Genomic DNA, 22,752 nt, shown 5'->3' with positions numbered 1-22,752 from the left:
AAGGCATATGGTGTATTGCCCATTAGTCACGGGGTTGAGTTCAAAAGCTGTGAGGCAATGTTGCAATTCAGTAAAGCTCTGGTTAAACCAAAAGTAGTCTAATTAGTCTAAAATTAGGCTAAAAGAGGGCATATCATATAGCAAAAATTAGTGGTAAATTAGATGATGGGGAAGCTTTTAAAAACCAACAGAAGGCAACTAAAAAAGCAATAAAGAGAGAAAAGATGATGATAGCTTTATTTATACAGCACATTTCATACATTAAGATGCAGGCTCAAAGTGCTTCACATAAATTGTAAAAATAAGTCAATATAGTCACAAAAGATGAAATTGAAAGTCAACTAGCCAATAATATAAAAGAGGATACAAAAAGTTATTTCAAATATATAAAATGTAAAAGAGAGGGAAGAGTGGATATCAGACTGCTGCAAAATAATGCTGGAGTAATGAGGGGACAAAGAAATGGTGAATTAATTTAATCAGTACTTTTTGTCAGTTTTCATCGTGGAACAAACCAGCAGAAGGCCAGAAATTTGAGAGTGTGTGGGGGCAGAAGGGAGTGTAGTTGCTATTACTCAGGAGGTGCTTGAGAAGCTGAAAGGTCTGAAGGTAGACAAGTTACCTGGATCAGATGGATTACACCTCAGGGTCTTGAAAGAGTGATTGGGGAGGCATTAGTAGTGATCTTTCAAGGATCACTAGATTTTGGAATGGTTCCTGAGAACTGGAAAATTCCATTCCACTCCACTCTTTAAGAAGGGAGGGAGGTAGAAGAAAGGAAATTACTAGCCAGTTAGCCTGATGTCAGTGGTTGGGAAGATGTTGGGAGTCCATTATTGAGGATGTGTTTTTGGAGTACTTGGAGACACATGATAAAATAGGCTGAAGTCAGCACCATTTTCTTAATGGGAAATCTTGTCTGATGAATCTGTTGGAATTCTTTGAGGAAATAACAGGCAGGATCAACAAAGGAGAGTGTGGATGTTGCTTACTTGGATTTTTAGAAAGCCTTTGACAAGGTGCCACATGAGACAACTAAAGAGCCCATGGTATTACAGGAAAGATACTATTATGGACAGAAGATTGGCTGACTGGCAGGAGGCAAGGAGTGGGAATTCGTCTTCTTCTTAAGCCCATCATCCCTACTGGGGAAAAGGCTGCTGACAGCAGCTCACCAGAGTCTCTGTTCTGGGCCGGTCTTTCAGGTTATCCCAAGGTGTAACCCATCTCCTTGGTGTCAAATCCGTCCTCGCCCAGGAATGATGTCTTTGGAGCTTCTGTTGGCATCTCTGTAGCTCAGTTTTTTATGGGATTGGATTGCTAGCCCTATGCCCAGCCCTCCTCCTTTCACATCCAGGCTTGGGACCGTCCATGGCGGAGTTAAACAGTGGGAGTAAATGGGGCCTTTTCTGGTTGGCTGCCGGTGACTAGTAGTGTTCCATGGAGGTCGGTGTTGGGGCCATTCCTTTTCACGTAATAGGGCAATGATTTGGATGATGGAATTGATAGCTTTGTGGCCAAGTTTGTGAATGATACGAAGTTAGTTGTAGGGGCAAGTACTGTTGAGGAAACAGGAAGTCTTCAGGAGGACTTAGACAGATTAGGAGAATGTGCAAGAAGTGGCAGATGGAATACAGTATAGGGAAGTGTATGGTCATGCACTTTGGTAGAAGGAATGAAGACATAGACTATTTTCTAAATGGGGGGAGAATTCAGAAATCAGAGGTGCAAGGGACTTGGGAGTCCTCATGCAGGATTCCCTGAAGGTGAACTTTGAGGTTGAGTCAATGGTAATGAAAGGAAATGCAATGTTAGCATTCATTTTGAGTTGACTAGAATATAAAAATAAGGATGTAATGCTGAGGCTTTATAAGGCCTTTGTAAACCTGTATTTAGAGTATTAAGAGCAGTTTTGGGCTCCTTATCTAAGAAAGCATATGCTGGTTTTGGAGAGAATCCAGAGAAAGCTCATGAGAATGATCCTGGGAATGAAATGGTTAACATATGAGGAGCATTTGATGGCTCTGGGCCTGTACCCTCTGGAGTTCAGAAGAATGAGAGGGGTTCTCACTGAAACCTATCGAATACTGAGAAATGAACAACTGTGATGCAAAGTACAGACACAAATGTCAACCAACTGACTGAAGGACACTGAAAAGTGAATACTGTAACTGGGGGAATGTTCAGAGAGAAAGCCAAGTGAATAACCTTGAAGGGGACAGTGAGATAATGTCTTTCAGAACATAACAGCTTTGAGCTGAAATAGAAGCAGAAAATGTTGGGAACACTCAGCAGATCAGGTTGTGTGCCTGGAGGAAGCAACAAAGTTAATGTTTCAGTTGAGAGACCATTTGTCAGAACAGGGAAAGAGAGATAACAAGTTAGCTTTAGTTGCAGAGAGGGTGGAGGGGGGGATAGCTAAAACTCCTATTGATGGTCTGTTGGTGGCAATAGAAAGAGAGGAGAGAGGGAGGACAAAGGAAGATGGCACTGGAGAGGGCCCATAGGTGGTTTGCAAGAGTGATCCCAGAAATGAAAGGTTTAAGGTATGAGCAGCATTTGATGGCTCTGGGCCTGTACTCCCTGGACTTTAGCAGTATGAAGGGGGTTTCATTAAAGCCTATTGAATATTGAAAGGCCCACGTAGAGCGGATGTGGAGAGCATGTTTTGTATGGTGGGGGAGTCTAAGAAAAGAGGGCACAAACTCAGAATACAAGGATGCTCAGAATACAGAGATGAAAAGGAACTTCTTTAGCCAGATTGTGGTGAATCTTTGGAATTCATTGCCACAGACAGCTGTGGAGGCCAAATCATTGGGTACATCTAAAGCAGAAGTTGATAGGTTCTTGATTAATAAGGGCATCACAGTTTATGGGGAGAAGGCAGGAGAATGGGGTTGAGAGGGATAATAAATCAGCCATGATGGAATGGCAGAGCAGACTTGATGGGACAAGTAGCCTAATTCTGCTTCTATGTCTCATGAACCACATATGGAATTTTCTGTTCCGTTCTGGTTGCCTTATTGTAGGAAGGATGTAGAAGCTTTCTTTGCAGATGGTGCAGAGTAGATTTGCCAGGATGCTGCCTGGATTAGGGAACATTTTATGAGGAAGGGTTGAGTGAGTTAGTGCCTTTCTCTTTGGGGTGAAGGATGATGAAAGGTGACTTGATAGATAGAATGGATAGCTAGTGCCTTTTTCCCAAGGTACCAATGGTTAATACAAAAGAGCATAAGTTGATGATGTTTGGAAGAAAGTATGGGGGGGGGGGTGTCAGAAGTAGGTTTTTTACTCAGGGAGTGGTAAATGCATGGAATGCACTGTCAGAAGTGGTGGTAGAGGCAGATGCATTAGGGGCATTTAAAAGACTCTTGGATAGGTTCACAGATGAAAGAAAAATGGAGGGGTATGTAGGAGGGATTAGTTAGACTGATCTTGGGGTAGGTTAAACTGTCATCACAACATTGTGAGATGAAGGAAAACTATGCTATACTGTTCTATTTTCTACAAAGGTGATCAATCATCAGCTCCTGTTAACCTGCATCCTAGGATTTGAAGGAAGTGTGTATGGAGATACAGGAAGCATTGGTGCCGTCTCCCAAAGTTCCATAGATTCTCAAACAATTCCCATAGATTGAAAGATAATAAATATCACCCTATTATCTAAGAAAGTGTGGAGAGAGAAAGTAGAAGGTCTGACATCACTAGTTGGGAAAATATTGGAATCTACTAATAAGTAATAACAAGGCACATAGCGAATAATAATTAGACTGGGTGGAATCAAATTGAACTTTTTAAAGGGAAATCATGTTTGCCAAAGTTGTTCATTGTTTTCTAGCAGAATAGATAAGGATAAACTGTTTAATTAGGTATTTTGATTTTCATTAGGATTATGGTAAGGCACCACACAAAAGGCTGCAAAACAAAATTAGAGTGCATAGTTTTGGCACAATAAATGTGTCACTTTTAGGGTTAAGAAGCTGCGACAAATGTGGTGCTGTAGGGACTGATGCTGGGGTCCCACTGCTAACAGTCTATATCAATGATTTAGATCAAGTGTAAAATTCATATCTGTTATGACGCAAAGCTGGGTGACAATGTGGGCTCTAGGAGGATGCAGAAAAATTTTAGGGGAAATGGACAGGAAAAGGCAAGAACATATGGCAGGTAAAACCAGGAAAATAATGACATTACTCACTTCAAAACAGAAAAATAGAAAGATGGGGTATTTTTTTTAAACAATGAAGAATGAAAAATTGTAGGTGTTCAGAGGGATGTCAGTGTCCCTATACACAAGGCACTGAAAGCTAACATGCAGATTCAGCAAGCAAGCAGGAAAGCAAATAGTATGCTGGTCTTTATTACAAGAGGCATCTTACTCCAATTATATACAGCTCTTATGAGATGGCAACTGAAATATTATGTGCAGGTCTGGTCTCCTTATCAATGGAAGGACATAGTTGCAACAGAAGGAATGCAGCAAAGGTTCACTGGATTGATTCCTGAGATGGCAGTTTGTCATAAAAGGAGGCATTAAACACACTGTGCTGTACCCTCTGTAATTCAGAACCATTAGAGGTGATCTTATTGTAACTTGCAACACTGAACAATTGTTGGGGTAGATTGGGGTAGACTCATCAATATACTTACCAATAGAACCGCCCTACAACAGATGCCATAGCATCTGTCATGTACCTAGCCCTGACATACCTAGGAAGCCAAGACACTTACTGTATGTCAAAATACTGTTTCTGGATTTCAGTTTGGCATTCAAAATTATTGTCCGACAGACCTCGATGAACAAACTTCTACTCCTCAGTCTAAATACACCACTGTGCAACTGGGTGATGGATTTCTTAAACAACAGACCTCAGATAGTCAAGATGCACAGCCGCTCCTCCCTCCCCCAGGGCTGTGTGCTGAACCCATTGCAGTACACTCTGCTCACACATGACTGCATGGCCAAACACCTGAGAAATCACACTGTCAAGTTCACCATTGACATGACAGTGGTGGGGCTCATCACCAACAATGAGACGGCCTACAGAGAGGAGGTGGAAGAGCTCGAGGCCTTGATGCCAGGCAAATAACCTCTTCCTCAATGTCAACAAGACAAACAAGATGGTTATCGACTTCAAAACTCACACACCCCTCTCTTTACATGGAAACTGCAAGCAGTTTCAAACTCCTGGGAAAGTACACATCTTGCACAACCTTTCATGGTCCCAGAACACATCCTACACAATCAGGAGAACTTTCCAAAGACTGCACTTTCTGAGGAAGCTAAAGGGAGCTGGACATCTATACAAAAGTTATTCTCCAGATGTGCAGTATAGAGCATCCTAACAAGCTGCATCACTGTGTGGTATGGAAACTGCACTGCAACAGATAAGAAGGCTCTATAATGGGTAGTCAAAACTGCCCAATGCATCACTAGCACCAGCCTACCCCCATCAAAGATATATTTACAGAAAGGTGCTGGAAAAGGGTCAGTAACATCAAGACGGATTCCACACACCCTGCTCATGTACTGTTTGTTCCACTCCAATCAGGGAGGAGGCTACGTTTCATCCACACCAGGATCACCAGACTCAAAAACAATTAGTAAGGCTGATCAAAGTAGTAAGGCTGATCAACATGTCCACTCACTAACCCACCCCTCCACACCCCCAACCACCATTTCTTTATCATTTCCTGTCAGAGTCACCTGATGTACTGACACTCCTGTGCCTAGCATCACTTTATGGACAGACAATCAATCTATGTATATAGACTATCTTACGTGTTTATATTTATTGTGTTTTTTGGTGCTGCATCAGATCCAGAGTAACAATTATTTTGTTCTCCTTTACACTTCTGTACTGGAAATAACATTAAACAATCTTGAATATTTCCCCTGGTTGGGTGCCTAGAACCAGGAGACATGCTCCCAGAATAAAGCCTGACCATTCAAGTGAGAAATTTATTCACCCAAAAGTTGTAGGGTTAGAGCAAGTAAGTGGCACTGAAATAAAGAACGGTACAAGGGACCAAATGACCTCCTCCTGCTCTTTTTTTCCCCTTACATTCTTAAATCATTGCATTTCACTGTTTCATCAGTCAATCTTACCACTTTGCTCTCTTTTTAAAAATCATCTTACCTATCTCTCTGAAAGCCAGGCACTTTAAGCTTCCAAACTTGCTTCTCCTTGAGTTAAACTCGAATTCCAATCATCTGCCAAAGTGTGTCTTCAGAGGCAAAAGAGGTTAAAGACACAAAGCCAACTACTTGGATCAATTTAACAATGACAAAAATCACAAGTAATCTGTTAATAGGATCAACAGTAATTAGCAACCTCAAACATAGCAATATCTGTTCCAACAGAGTAAAATTCACACCATAAATCCAGCTTCAGTTTTCAAAATCTATTAATACAACTGGCTTGTGGTCATGCACACAGATGTGATTAAAGTCTCAGCTAGCATTTTGTAAGCAAAAAACTATGATTTCCAATAGGCACAGCCAGTTGCTGCCAATCAGTGCTAGCAATTACAGTGACCATGGGAAATTCAACATGCAATGTAGACACTTTAAACCACATTTTACATTGCCATTTACATTGTAAATACATGCTGATATTCATGTATTTATGCACATTTTACTCCATATCCAATCTTCTAATTTTATTTTTATTTATTTCTTTATTCTGTGTAATTGTTGAATGTTGTTATCTTTTGTTGTTGCACATAGCATCCAACACACCACAGCAAACTGATTTAAATGTATATAGTGGATAAAGTTGACGCTTGATGCTAATCTACAAATAGAAACCCATCTCTGATCACACATCAATCATGGAATTTTACTAGAAAGCTAATATGATTATGTTTTTTAACTAAGAAGCTAAAAAGTGATGTTGCAGGTCCATAAAACCCTGGACAGTCCACTCTTGGAATATTGTGTTCAGTTTTGGTCGCCTCAGTATAGGAAGGATGTGGAAGCTTTAGAACGGGTGCGGATGAGATTTACCAAGATGTTATCTGGATTGGAGAACATGTCTTATGAGGATAGGCTGAGTGAGCTAGGGTTTTTATCTTTGGAATGAAGGAGAAGGAGAGGTGACTTGGTTAAAGTGTATAAGATGATAAGTGGCATATATAGAGTGGACAGCCAGAGACTTTATCCCTGGGTGAAAATGGCCAATACCAGAGGACATCCATTTAATGTGATTGGTGAAAAGTTTGGGAGGGGCTGGGATGTTAGAGGTAGTTTGTTTTTTACAGAGAGTGGTGGATACCTAGAACACACTGCCAGGGGTGGTGGCAGAGGCTGATACAATAGGGAGACTTAAGAGATTCTTACATAGGCACATGGATGTAAGGAAAAAAATGAGGAGTTTAGGCTGTGTAGGAGGGAAAGGTAAGATTAATTGTGAAGTAGATCAGCACTATATAGTGGGCCAAAGGGCCTGTACTGTGCTGTATTGTTCTTCTGTATGTTCTATGTTCTGATAACACAGGGTTCCATAACATGCAACTTTTTTGGAACTACAATTCCAATTTCATACACTACAATTATAAAGTGCATGACTTTTCTTAATACCAATTTTTGGGGGTAAAATGATGATTCTCTAGTTGCAAAGGTAGTGGGCATTTGTATTTTATTCAGATAAAGTGCCATGCAGATGCCAGGCACTCGAACGGGCTTTGAGAAGTTACCTACATGTCCTGTTGCCCGTTAAAGTATTATATTCTTGTTCACTTTGCATTCTTTGGCATTATATATTAGTTGGGTCTATTGGGGGCTCCATCATATTTCTGTTTTTTTCTCTCATCTGCCTGTGATTCATCATTTTCACCTCCTGCGGATAGTCACAATGGGAGCACCAGTATTCAAATCAGGCTTCTGAATATTATGGTGGAGTGGGAGTGAGTTCTTTATGGACAACATACAAGCCTGTGGAGAAGTTTTTACCAAGACTATTAATACCCTAGGTCCCTCTCTTCACCATAAGACATAGGAGCAGAATTGGGCTATCAAGTTTACTCTGCCATGGCTGATTTATTTTCCCTCTCAAATCCATTCTCCCGACTTCTCCCCATAACCTTTGACCCCCTTACTATAAACCTCTGCTTTAAATACACACAACGAGTTGGCCTCCACAGCCACCTGTGACAAAGAATCCACAGATTCACCACTCTTTGGCTAAAGCAATTCCTCCCTATCTTTGTTCTAAAGGGATACCCTTCCATTTTGAAGCTGTGCCCTCTGGTCCTAGAATCCTCCACTATAGGAAACATCCTCTCTACGTCCACTCTCTTTAGGCCTTTCAATGTTCAGTAAGCTTCAATGAGATACCCCTCCCTCCCATTCTTCTAAACTTCAGTGAGTACAGGCCCAGAGCCACCAAACGTTCCTCATGCATTACCCCTTTCATTCCCAGGATCATTTTTATAAATTTCTGGACCCTCTCCAATGCCAGCACATCCTTTCTTAGATATGGGGGCACAAAACTGCTCACGATACTCCAAATGTGTCTTATAAAATACTAACCTGCAGATGTTGTGAGACCACTTATCTTAGCAAGGTTGGCTGTGTCACAGTTCCACCATCTGCTGCTGGGCTGACCACCATGCAGGCACAGCTCTTGTTATGTAGGTGTTGTACTATCCAGTCCTTCCACATGCAATTCAGGTCTATGTACTGCCCCGGGCAGCTTGAAGGACGTGCCTATATTGCTATTATACTTCAAGTAGATAACATTTTCATGATTTTCCTGGTTGAAAGTAGGTCTCTGGGGACAGGATAACAAGCTTCGCAGCTTCCTTTATTTTACTGCCAGTAGCAGCATCCATTTGGGAGCAGCATTCCTCACATTAACAACAGGGTACCGCTTCCTGGAAAGGATTTGTACATTCTTAATAGTCACAGAATTATGAAGTAGGTTGTTCTGGAGGTGAACCCAGTGCCACGAGTAAGTGACAGTTCTCAGAGACGTCAGGTTTAGAAGGATGAAACATTAGTTGATTGACGGAACACTGCGAAGAGTCTTGGGGCCGTTGCATTCCTGTTGTCCTCAGAGATCTGAGACTCCACTTGCTGTTCAGCACTTGAAAGCAAGGAAACGCCCTTTACCGCATGGGTTTCCTCCCACGTTTCTTAGACATAGAGGTTAGTAAGTTGTGGGTATGCTATGTTAGTGCCAAGGCATGGTGAATCTTGCGGGCTGTCTTGAGCACATACTTAGACTGCTTTGGTAGTTGATGCAAATGACATATTTCACTGTAGGTTTTGATTTTTTTGATATACATGTGATAAATAAAGCTAATATAATCTAATATTATGTATGTCCAGCATTGATGCAATCAAATTGCCTCCACACTATTGGATATTACTTCTATTACATTTTCACTTATCTTTTTTTCCACGTTACACAGTAGTATAAAAATGTTTCCAGTGAACCCAGTGCATTCAAAGGGAGCAGGAAAGGATTTGATAGGATTGAGGCAGGAAATATGTTCCAGATGTTGGGAGAGTCCAGTACCAGAGGGCATGGATTGAGAATAAGAGGTCAGTTATTTAAAACAGAGTTGAGGAAGAGCTTCTTCTCCCAGAGAGTTGTGGAGGTGTGGAATGCACTGCCTCAGAAGACGGTGGAGGCCAATTCTCTGGATGCTTTCAAGAAGGAGCTAGATAGATATCTGATGGATAGGGGAATCAAGGGATATGGGGACAAGGCAGGGACTGGATATTGATAGTGAATGATCAGCTATGATCTCAGAATGGCGGTGCAGACTCGAGGGGCTGAATGGTCTACTTCTGCACCTATTGTCTATTGAAACATAAAAGCGTGTTGGACTAGCTCTAGCCACAAACCCACTCCCATTGCTGGTGTGCTGGACCCTAATTCTTCCTCTGGGTGCACTGTGAACCACTGAGTCAGCGAAACACTAGACCGTCAGTTGTTCCAAGCAATCAAGAGACCAGATTATTGGAGTTTTATCCTATGCTTGGCTCAAAATGATGCCCTGCACTCCCCACCCCAAGAGTTCTCAGCAGGTGATATGCTTTAAGGGTCCCAGGACAACACAAGTGAAAGTGTATAGCAGGTATAGGCAGCAAGGAGCAAATGGGGTACTTGAGCAGTGGAAGAAATGCAAGAAAATAGTTTAAAGGGAAATCAAGAGGGCTAAAAGAAGCCATGAGGTTGCTCTGGTAATCAAGGTTAAGGAGAATCCCAAGGGTTTCTGCAGATGTATTAAGAGCAAAAGGACAACAAGGGACAAAATTATTCCTCTTGTAGATCAGTGTGGTCATCAATGCATGGAAGGAGACTGGGAAGATCTTGGCCTGTTTCTGTGATGTAGCGCTCTGTGAGTCTAAGAGAGAACACTTACATTTGTCCTTAAAACAAAAAAAATGCTATAAATACTTGGAAGTCAGGCAACATCTGTGTAAGCAATTGACATTAACTATTTCTCTCTCTGGAGATGCTGCCTGACCTGCTGAGATTTTCCATTTTTTTCTGTTATTATTTCTGATTTCCAGTAGCTATACTTTTTTGATTTTCACATATGCACCTCCCTCCTAGTACTGGCTATTCTTGCCCCAAAAGCACTGCAGGTGCTAATGACTCTGATCCATGCAGCCAGCACTGGTACCTTCAGTGAGACCAACTCTTCAAGCCTCAACATCCTCTGCAGCAGAGGCTCCAACCAACCAACGAAGGGAAGAGTGTCTGCTGTTTCAGTGTGGAAACTGAGTCACCTTTCTGACCCTATCACAAGGTCCTCTCCAATGGAAAGGCTGTAGCCCTTTCAGAATTGCATTTTTGCTGAATCTGCTAACTCCATTTGATTGTACTACAGTCCAAGTTCTCTACCCCAAGTTGTACCCCTGTCTGAGACAATTTGTTGAAATTTATCTATATTTCACTGGACCTTCTCTCATGCACTTCAAGGGCTTCTGCAATTGGCCAAGAATCTTATTATTCCTGTAGTGGAAAATCAAGGCTTTCTCCTTAAGCATCTCTACATCCATAAACAAATATTGCTGGACTGTGCGTGTGCCTGGCATCATATAATGATACTTCATCTTATTTACAATTGGCATACACTATATGTATTAGCACAAATTGAGTTGCCATTTCAGTGCCTTCTTGTGTATTTGTTGTTTATGCCCAAATGCAGGTCCCAGCCTTCTGAAAGTCACTCGCAAGCATGGTTAGGAATTATTTTAATGGAACTCAGACTGCATATGGATACAAGGTAGAACTGATGCTCCTTTTGCACGTGTCTGTCTACAAAAATATTTCACATTTTCAATTAATTTTTTGTGCATTGGGGAAGAGGAAAGAGAAACAATCATTGTTCCCTGTAGAAAAGAATTCTAAACTACCACTCAATGTACACATTCATCATGAGGGAGGGCGGGAAGAACCAATGAGAGTAAAAGCAGTTATGCGGTGAGCTATAGCAATTTGGAAGGATGATGGAGATAAATTCAATCATTACTTTAATAAATGATTGGATAAATCTTGGATGAGAAAAATATTGCCAGGCTACAGAGGACAGTGGTGAGCTGTTTTGAACAATCTGGTTCTACACTGTGGCATTGTGTGGAAAAGACAGCAACAATTTAACTATCCGTAGACGTTAGTGACTGAATAAAACAAAATTGTTCAAACAAACTGTGCGAGCAGAATGAACCGGTCATTGCAAGAGGGCAGAGATGGAATTGTATGTGTGATGGGCTCTGTCAAACTTATATCAAGCACAGGACATGGGGACCCCAGTCTGTGAAAGCAGAGAATAGTTCTGTAGACTGGTGCCATTTCAAGAATAAGGAAAGCACAGCAGTCTGTGCACAGTATGCGTGTCCTCTTTGTGACTGTGTGAGTTTGGACCAGTTGCTCCCGTTTCCTCCCATATCCCAAAGGCTCAGCCAGCTCCATCACAGACGCAAGCCTCTCCATCATCAAGGACATCTTCTAAAGGTGGTGCATCAACGTTGGCACCCATCTCAAACACCCTCACCATCCTGGATGTGCCACCTTCTTGTTACTACCAATGGGGAGGAGGTAAACTGAAGCCCCACACTGAACGATTCAGAAACCGCTTTTCCTCCTCCACAATCAGATTTCAGAATGGTCCATGAACACTCCCTCACTACTCATCTTCCGTACTATCTATTTATTTGTTTATTTATTTTAACTTACAGTAATATTTTATGTCTTGTACTGCTGTCACAAAACAACAAATTTCACGATCTATCTCAGTGATAATAAACATAATTCTGAAAAAGGTGTCCAGGGTTGGTGGGTTAATTGGCCACTGCGTATTGTCCTTAATATGCAGGCGAGTGGTAGAATCTTGTGGGAGTTGAGAATAAAATACTTTTGGGTTGGATTAATGTAACCGGGGGCTTGATGGTCAGCACTGACTTTGGGAGCCAAGGGGTCTGTTGAAGTGATGTATGACTCTAAGAATGATTGAAGGCAGGAAAATGTTATGCAACTAACTACAAATAATGAAAAATGCAACATATCTTCTCATTAAAGTCCACCTGGGAAGCTGGGGAAAGAAACAGTTCCATTCTAATTGAGGCATGGCAGTTGAACGGCAGTTCATTACAGCTGTCCATAGCATTTCTGCAGAACAGTGATTCCAACAAGACAAAAAAACAACAGCAGTTCTCCACCATCTCATAAACAACAATCACTTGTTAGCAAGGACACCTGCACAAAATGCCACAGGATATTTAAGATTCACCTAGCTAAGATACACAAGACTCCGTGTTAATACTTCGTTTTAAAAATGAACAACTGTGATGCAAAGCACAGACACAAATGTCTGAACCAACTGACTGAAGGACACTGAAAAGTGAATACTGTAATCGGGGGAATGTTCAGAGAGAAAACCAAGTGAATAACCTTGAAGGGGACAGTGAGATAATGTCTTTCAGAACATAACAGCTTTGAGCTGAAATAGAAGCAGAAAATGTTGGGAACACTCAGCAGATCAGGTTGTGTGCCTGGAGGAAGCAACAAAGTTAATGTTTCAGTTGAGAGACCATTTGTCAGAACAGGGAAAGAGAGAAAACAAGTTAGCTTTAGTTGCAGAGAGGGTGGAGGTGGGGGGGGGGGGGGATAGCTAAAACTCCTATTGATGGATTGCTGGTGGCAATAGAAAGAGAGGAGAGAGGAGAACAAAGGAAGATGGCACTGGAGAGGGCCCATAGGTGGTTTGCGAGAGTGATCCCAGAAATGAAAGGTTTAAGGAATGAACAGCATTTGATGGCTCTGGGCCTGTACTCCCTGGACTTTAGCAGTATGAAGGGAGTTTCATTGAAACCTATTGAATACTAAAAGGCCTAGATAGAGTGAATGTTGGGGAGAGGGCAAAAGAACACAGCCTCAGAATAGGACAGAGATGAGGAAGAATGTCTTTAAATCGAATGTGGTGAATCTGAAGAGGCTAAGTATAGTTAAAGTGGAGGTTGATAGATTCTTGATTAGTAATGACATCAAAGTTATGGAAATAAGGCAGGAGAATGGGGTTGAGGGGGATAATAAACCAGTCATAATTGAATGGCGGAGAAGGCTCAATGAGCCGAATAGCCTAATTCCGCTCCCATGTTTTATTTTCTATGATAAAAAGTTATGAAATAAAGGTAGTTAAAGAGCAAGAGTTCAACTTCCCAGCATTTGTAGCTTTTCTTTTAATTTTTTGTTTAGCGTTTGACCAGCCTTATTGTATAACAGTGGAATCAAATCAAATCCTCACACTACTCAACCGCCATCCACTATACTGGGATAAACCAGGGAACAAGTAAAGTTGTAGTTTGTATATGCAGTTGATTTCTTAAACCAAAGAGTCAACTTGGGCTTAAGAACTCAATTAGCAATGTAATCAGTGTACGAGTTTGATAATACATATTTCATGGTAATGGAGGTCAAGTCACCTCATTTCACTGATAATGCTCTGCCTAGCTCATTAGATTGAATACAGAAGTGCTTAATGGTTGAACCTTGGCAGTGAGCTGCACCTAACGAAAGGGGTTGATGGTGACTACACTGTTGGGAGTTCATGCCCATAATATATTCTCATGGAGAAAGCCAGTAAAACAATTATTCAATGCTAGTTGGTTTCAAAGCAAATCTGAGATCTCAAGGATAAAAACATTCCATGAACTGTACACATTCTATGCTTTTAGCGCTCACCCCTCAACACTGATCATCAGATGGGGGTAATTTCCCATTGAAAAGTGTCCAAATACTGGGCAGAATAAATACAGTAAATATAAAGCCAGCGACTCTCTTTAAGGGCCTCCTACAGGTCTGCAGACCTAGGTCACAGTTTAGTGGAGGTCAGCAAGAGAGATGTGCTGGGAGTGTGTGCAAAATTACTGAGCAGGCAACTGCGCTTGAGACTTCTCTGCCAGAATAAAGTTGTAAACCAAATGGTTTGATACTCAATGACAGTAACACAATAGCGCAGGCAGAAGTTTAAAACGGCCCTGTTTGCAAGTGATCTGGAAAAGGCTCAGCTGAGGAAATGAAAGGTTTCGGTTTCCAGTTAAGCACTGAACCAGGTCAGTCTGCAGTTCAACAGATTTTGATGCGATTCTGTAACCAACCAGCCCACAGCAAAAAAGAAGAATGAGAGACACTCCCCTCCCCCATTGAATAATTTTATACAAATACAGAAATACAACTTAAACTTTTGAAATTAAATTCACTTCAATGGAATTGTATCACAATTCACAAGGGAAATCACAATTTAAGAAACAGTTTACAGACTCTGTATACAATTATTTATGTAAAAACAAGTAAAATGGAAACTAGCTATAAGCATTAAATATCCAGTAACAAAGTCAAATGGATATAAAAGTGGCCAATACACAGAAAAAATGTTCACAAGAAGCATTTACATTCTAAGCGTTGAAATCATTGAAACACCTTGCAAAGTTTTTTTTGTAAAAGTTCCAGAAATAGAAGTTCTTAATGAATTGTTCATTTCAATGTTGCAAAGTCTGTTTGTGCCTACAACTGGAGACAGAAATATTCAAAGATGCAAACTTGGTAAATGCTGAAAAAGATGACAATTTTACTTTCTAAGAAAACACGTGGTGAACTACCCTGACTGAGGAACAATCTGATCCAGGGTGTTTAACTGATAAAAGGAGAATTCAAAAGGAAGCTTTTTTCTGTGAAATCCAGAACAAGGAGCATAAACTTGCAGTTGGATATTATCCAACGAGGAGTGAAATTGGGAATTTTTTTTCCCACACAAAGGGTGGCGAAAATCTGGACTTCTCTCTTGCAAAATGTTTTAATTGGTGGGGTTAACTGAACTTTTCAAATCTGAGATTTTGATAGATGTTTAAAATAAAACTGCGTGGCCACATAGTCAAGTCTGACTAAATCGTGGGACAGGCTTGAAAGGCTGAATGGCCTTCCGTACTTAGCATCCCCTGTTCCTGTGGATGAGTGAGCCATAAACATTTTTAAATATTTGAGGACAGTGGAGAACCTGTCAATTCTTTGTTACTGGAGTAGAAGAAGACCACAGTTTTTGATGATCAAACATTGCTGTAGAGCCTGCAATTTATGATGGGCTTTAATGGTTCAGTGACTCAAACAGACAATATATTAGAATTACATTCTTAGACTGTGTTAACTGAGGCAAATCTTGTATTATGGGGACATACAGGGTGCATTCATCAACATAACTTGGCAGATCAAATACACAAAATTACTTTGCCACTTATTGAGATTTCAATTTGAAAAACCAGTTCACTTTGTACTAAGAGTCATTGGTTTCCAATTAAATGTCCTTGGGTACATGTACAGATCCCAGTGACTCCAAAGTCTCGTCAGCAGGCACTGAAGTTCGTACAAGCAGGAAACGGAAAGCCAAGGAGCCATGGAGATGGCTGAGTCATGTCTGAGGCACAGGGATCTGGTAGGGACAGTGGTGGCTGGAAAGGCCAAGCTGGGCAACTTCCCTTCTACCCGCTTCAACAGGGCCCAGGGCAGGAACAGATGCAAACTTGTCCAGGAAGAAGTTTGAGAAGCTCCCGAGGAAGTGCGGACCACCAGGATAGGGCACCAGGGAGCTTGGACAAGGTGGGAGAGTGTGCTGAAGTGGAAGATCTCCTGGTCCAACATCTGGCAGGCAGAACTCCAGTGCATCAAATTCATGATCCAGGCTGTGTATGACATCCTACCTAGTTCAGTGAACCTTTTTGCCTGGAGCAAAAGCAAGGTACAATCATGTCCTCTCTGCCCTGGCAGAGGGACCCTGAAATAATTTTTTAGCAGCTGCCCAAAAGCCTTGGGAGAAGGATGCTACTGCTGGCACCATGACCAGGTGCTGAAGGCAGTGGCAGAGAGTATCTCCTTGGCCATTATCTATAGTAGGCACCCCCGCCAACCCAGAAAGCCCATAGCTTTTGTCAAATCTGAAGACCTACCATAGCTTCATCCCAGATCACCAGCAGGCTTGCTCACCATGGGATCTGACTGGCAACTGAAAGTTGATGTAAGCAAACAATTAAAGTTCCTTGACTTCATCACATCATCATCACTAAGGCCTGACAAGGTCGTTCTGTCAGAAACCCTCGAAGTAGGTGGTCATGGTAGAACTAATAGTTCCTAGGGGAGATTGAGGAGGCATCTGAATGCCAGATACTAGGAGCTGGTAGAGCAGTGCCAGAGACGGGTGGAGAGCATGATGCGAGACTCTAGAAGTGGAGTGTAGAGGTTTAGCTGGCTGCTCGCTGTGCAGAACCTACTCTCTCCTTGGCATTACAGGGGCTGCAAAGAAAACAGCCATTAGGGCCATCACTGAGGCTGTTGAGTGAGCCTCCAGATGGCTATGGATCAAGAGGTGTGACCCATGGACCAGTGCTGCTGGGACACAAGCCGGGGCCTGATCAACCCTGACTGGGTCACCAGGGTGACGGTGTCTGATGTTGAAAGGCCCAAAACACCCAATGTCCCCAGGTTACATCACTGATGATGTGTCCCAGAGCATTCTACGATCTACCTAGGCATTATAAGCACTGGCTCAGCTAGTGACACCCAGTAATAGTCTGGGTAACAACCAAGAACAGACTGGTGACTACTGAGAGACAGTTGACAGCTCAGAAAGACGGCAACCGGGGCAGCAAGGACTAGCAACCCAACCTGCATCTTCCGAGAGGAAGACACGCTACAAGCTATGGACAGACTTATATAGAGACATACCTCCAGCGGAGCTCGAGAGGACAAGAGGATGAGTACTCCACTAGGATGACCATCGATTATGAGTGAGAGATGCTTTTGAGGAAAGGTGTGCAAGAATATGTGTGGCCTAAAAATAGATCAGTTCAAGATGAAATGCCTGGAGTAAGAGAGAGCAACGCAGCGCTCAGGACTTACTCCTGGTGAGACATAGGAAGAGCCTGGCCCAAAGTCACCCCAGTGACCTCCAAGTGTCAGAAACTTCCACTCCAGGCAGAGTAGCACAACACCAGTGGGTTAAGTGACCTCCAGCAAGCCATCGAAGGGAGTGGCTGCAGTTTGAGGAGGACATAGTCCATATCATTGAGGGAATAGCTAAGGGAGATGTCAACTATCATTGTCAGCCATGCTACTGATTCAGCCTAATGCAGAAGAAAGCCAGCAAAGGTCCCTACATGGTGAAACATCGGGGGGGGGGCGCAAAATATACCAGCTGCGTCAAGAGCTCTGATTCCTGGCTGAACAGTACAGGGCAGCAAGTGAAGAAGAGAAACCACCACTTGCCGAACTCTGTAACATTCTCAGGAGCAAGTTTATGACACTACTTTGGGCAGAATGGCATAGAGGATGGGTAAGAGAGAGCCAGGAAATGAGCTGCCTTTATTGCAAACCCTGTGGATTCACCAAACAAATGCTAGGACAGAAACATAGTGGGCACCTTGCATGCTCCAAACAAGACATGGATCTACACCTTCAGAATTCCCTCAATGACTTAAGAGAGGGAGTAGGAACTAGAAGGCCATGGTGCCCTAGTAAATCCTCCACCTCCTGCAGTTGAGTTCAGTGGCAAGGAGCCCAGTTGGAAGGAGATCTAGGAAGTAGTCAGAGCTAGTTCTGCCCCTGGTCCCGGTGGAGTACCCCACAAGGTACAAGCACTGTCCTAAGATCCTCCAGCTACTTTGGAAATTCCTTAGGGTTATCTAGTGTAGGGGAAAGGTCACGGACTAGTGGAGGTATGCAGAGGGAACCTAGAACCCCAAAGAGGAGAACTCCGACATTAAGCACTTTAGCTCCATCTTGTTGCTCAGTGTAGAAGGGGAAATATTTTTCAGTATTGTTTCCTGTTTTTGAGTTTTTCCTTGAAAATGGCTACACTGGTACATCTGTATAGAAAGGAGGGATTCACAGAGTGCCAGGGTGCTTGGAACACATGGGTGTTTCTTTCCCAGCTGATCAGGGAAGTGCAAGAAGGGCAGGGAGACCTAGTTGTACTATGGCTAGACCTTGCCAATGCATATGGGTTATTACCAAAGAAGCTATTGGAGTTTGTACTGAACCCACATCATGTTCTGAGGAAGGTAAAGGACCTCATCCTGGACTACCACAGGAACATCAGATTGAGAGTGCCCTCAGGAATGAGCACATCTCGGTTATCCTCTTCTCCCTAACTATGAACATACTGGTTAAGACAGCCAGAGTGGGGCGTAGAGGCCGTCAGCATTAATTGCCGAGCATTTTGAGTACAAAATGCATTTAACATATGTGGCCACACATTTTTATTTTAAACAGCAATATGACTGGGGCTCTTGGGCAAGGAAGGGGGAAGAGGAAAACTGAGTGAATCTTTTCCTGCAGACCAGCAGTGACTTCTGGTGGGAGATGTGTGAGCACTGGGGTGAAGGCAGGAACAGGCTCTGATGCCTTCATGGGGGAGGGATGGGTTTAATTTGGCAAAGGCTGGGCAGTGCCTTGGGAGAAAAGGAAGGAAATTAAAAATAAATAAGTTCTGTTTGCTAACATTGCGATGAGTTTTATTAGGCAGTAAACATTCACAGATATAGATGTTAAAAATCTGAAATCAGTAAAATAGGGAATGAATGAAACTGGGCAAAACTGTCTCCATCAAAAGGTCATTGACTTCTAAACAACTTTCACACATACAGACAACTTGCACCATCAAGCTAGGAGGAAGCAGAATTTCTGTTTGGATTTCTTTTTCACTGTACTGTGACAGGCAGATTGTCTATTTATAATGAACACTACAAGATGTACTATTAGACTACAAAGGGGGTGAGGTCTAGATGAAGGAGGAGGAATGGAGTAAATGTCTGCGTGAATCATTGTCCATGTGCTCTGTTAATGATTTTGCTAGGTATAGCACCTGGAGCAAATCGCTCCCCAGAATGTTTATAAGAACTACTTCAGCTTAGTTTGCAGAGCTCGATATTCTGGGCAAAAGCTTACTAACAAAAAAATATTAAGTTATCAATGTTAGCCCACTCCTTCCGCCATCTCCAAGCATGCCGCAAAATTTGCTTTGAAAAGTCCTGCATTTTATATTGCGCCTTATTGTATCTCTCAGAAAATGTCCTAAAGCACTTCATGTTTGAGTGCAGCGTCTGTTGCTTTGTCGGCAAATGCAGCAATTATTTTGCATACAGCAAGGTTGCAGAAGCAGCAATTGAATCAGAGGCCAGTTAATTCATTCTTAGTGGCGTGTGTTAAGGGAAAAAACATTAGCCAGGACACCAGGAGAACTCCCTGCAGTGCCATGGGGCTTTGTAATATCCACCTGGACCATCAGAGCAGGCAGACCAGATCCATTTTGAAGTTAAAGTCTGTCCCGAGCCTTATAGGCTCATCAGGCCAGTGCTTATGCCAGTTTCCGTGGCGTGAAGCGACTGAGAGTACGAGACTCCCCCGAATAGGACGCCAGTCTATCACGAGGTTAACCCCCAGCATTTTGCCGGTACACATTTTCAGCTGGGTGGACTGGAGCAATGTGTGGTTAAGTGCCTCGCTCAAGGACACAACACACTGCCCCGGCTGTGTGCCTTAACCACTTGGCCATGCACCACCATTTTAAAGTGACACACACAAAATGCTGGAGGAACTCACCAGGCAAGGCAGCATCTATAGAAAAGAGTCGACTGTACTCTTTTCCGTAGGTGCTGCTTGGCCTGCTGAGTTCCTCTAGCATTTTGTGTGTGTTGCTCTGGATTTTTAGCATCTGCAGCCTTTCTCATGTTTGTGCTCATTTTGAAGTACTATCTGAACAACAATACCTCTGATAGTGCAGTGTGAAGATGTAAGTCAGGGGGTGGATAGGGTGTCACAACCCTCCTGCTCAGAGGTAAGCACTACGTGAGCTGAGGGAAATCACTGCCTGCTTTTTCTGCCCATTTATTGTTTCTCTGGCACTCCAGATATATTCGAGACTCTGGTTTATTGATGGGACATAAAATAAAAATCACGTGCTAATGCAAAAGCTACATTCACGGGGTTGAGATATGAAAAATATGGTGGATGCAATGAAACCTTAACAAGCGGCACTTGTAGGTACCATTGTAAACTGAATGTGCAGCTGCTTTTGTACTTCCTCCGACAGTCCAGAATTTGACTGCCCAAGTCTGGTCTCACCTAAACTTTCTACCTTGTAACTAACTGTCTTCCATCCCACATTGTTCTAGTCCTGGCTTTTCACTCAGACTTCCAGATGAAAATTAAAGCCTAGAGATGATAGATTAGACTTGTGCACATATTAAAGCATTTCCTGTCACTCTACCAGAGGATTAGAGTTATCACATTCTAGTTATACCTAATCTATTAGGACTGAAGGGGGAATTTCTGTAAAACTAAGCATAGCACATTTAGCTCAATTTGCAGTACATCATACAAATTTAAATCCTTCATTTTCTCTCCCCAATTCTACTCTCATTAGACTAGCTAACCCATAATATATGGTCTAAGTTGCCTCCCAATGTCACTCTGTCATCATTGGGCAGCCTGGTAACAAATCCTGCTTTTTAATTTCCCCATGGTAGAACAAAGCATATTAGACCCATGTCTCATGACTGTATGCATTAATGTTCTCCAAATGCCAGCAAGGAGAGAATATTGCTTTTCTTACAATGCCCTTTACAACCTCAGGATGTCCCAAAGCATTCAATAAAATATTTCATTTGCAGACACTTGCGACACAGGAAACAAGGCAGTCAATTGTGCGCAGCAAGCTCACATTAGCAGTATTGTTATTAAGAATGTTTATCTTATGTTATTTAGGGATAGACATTGGGTAGGACACTATGTGCGGAATGGGAGGGGTGGGGTGGAATCTCCCCTGATCTTAAAGAAATTGCTATGGAATTGTTTACATCCAGATAGGACCTTGGTTTAATGTTGCATCCAGAAGTCAGCGTCTCTTACAGTTCAGCACTGCACCATCTGACAGTGTGGAAGGTTAGCCTAGATGTTTCTGCTCGTGTGTCTGGAGTTTGGGACAGCCTAATAGAAAAGAAAATGCTTATTGTCTTGCTCCCCTTGTTACTTTAGCTCTTGACTGCCTTCATGTCAGATGGTGCTTCCTTCTATTGAGATCACAAGGCTAGTTTGAACTGCACACATTTCCCTGTTGCCACTCTATGTCAGTGTAGCCCTTTTTCTTTCTGGGTTGGCCAGCAACACATTGTGCCGAAACAAAATGCACAGCTTCAAATACTCCCTTGAATTGCTAAGCACAACACAGTGTACTTCTGCAAGGTCACAGGATACTGTTTACAGTACCCCAGTGCCCAAAATCTGTTCTTCGAACCCTTCAAATGGACAGTGTTGACATTGCTTTTCCTATCCCCCAGTAGACTGACATATAACTATCCTTTGTACTTCAGAAAACAATACAAAATAAGGTTCTGTACTTTGCACATTTCACTAAATACTGTAATATCCAATATTACACACAAATTTCCTTTACAAATTTAAATACAATTGCACATCTGAAAAATAAAAAAAAACCTGCAAGGGAACATTTGATACTTGTAGGACCACCATTTAAACAGTTAGAAAATAAAACCAACAACATCTTCATTATGTTAAATATAAAAGATTTGGAGCTGAAAACTGGCCTCTGTAACTTACTGCTGCTGCAAGGTTCCAGCACATCATGGGTTTTGATTTGTGTAAACAACTTCCAATTTTTGTTGAAGGAATTATCAATTCTTTGCTCCCAAAGCTGCTCTACAAATTGGGACACTTGTGTTACCTTTAGGTATGGCCTGCCAAGGAGAGTTCAGGAAATAAGCCTTAAAACATCGAACAGCTCTTGCACTGAAGAACAGCAGTTTCAATCGCTCAGTCATAAGATATTGGGACAAATGGTATTGTCACTTGTTGTAAAATCAACATTGGGATTCCGTAAAGTGCGTCTCCCGATCACCAAATCTTGCAATAAAATGGGATGCTGTGGGGGGGGGGGGGAGGTGGGGATGGGGGTTTGAGGGGTTTGGGAAAAGTCTAGAGGTTGCCCTTTAGGAATGTCAAGGTGTGGAAAGGAGTGCTTCAAGGCTTCTTTTTAATGTGGAAACCTGGAGTCAGTTCTTCCGAAACTGGCACCAAGACCTTTCCTGCTGATGCTGGGCGTTGTGCTGCAGCCATCACTGGGACAACCGTGTTGTAACAGGACATCCATACACTCCTGGCTGCCTGCCCGCCTGGCATGGTACAGGGCTGTGTTTCCATTCACGTCTCTGGCCTTCACATCAATGCCATA

The 22,752-nt window shown here is 42.4% G+C and overlaps 1 protein-coding gene across 2 annotated transcripts in view; it reads right to left on the bottom strand.

Moving 5' to 3' along the window:
- The window catches only part of LOC132384818 (arf-GAP with GTPase, ANK repeat and PH domain-containing protein 1-like), a 210,046-nt gene that overhangs the window by 11,615 nt on the left and 175,679 nt on the right, over positions 1-22,752 (bottom strand). The window contains exons 19-20 of one of the 2 annotated variants that reach the window (XM_059956371.1): positions 8,534-22,752; positions 6,141-6,228 (exon numbers count right to left, since the gene is read on the bottom strand). In XM_059956371.1, coding sequence (XP_059812354.1) covers positions 22,555-22,752 — 198 coding nt within the window. In that variant the 3' untranslated portion in view covers positions 6,141-6,228; positions 8,534-22,554. Of the gene's footprint in view, positions 1-6,140 lie in introns of both variants that reach the window. The other variant, XM_059956372.1, reaches the window with a different exon arrangement.

This window comes from Hypanus sabinus, chromosome X1, assembly GCF_030144855.1.
Source record: "Hypanus sabinus isolate sHypSab1 chromosome X1, sHypSab1.hap1, whole genome shotgun sequence".
NCBI lineage: Eukaryota > Metazoa > Chordata > Chondrichthyes > Myliobatiformes > Dasyatidae > Hypanus > Hypanus sabinus.
The sequence above is the reverse complement of the archived record's forward strand: the minus strand, read 5'-3'. Positions and strand labels throughout refer to the sequence as shown.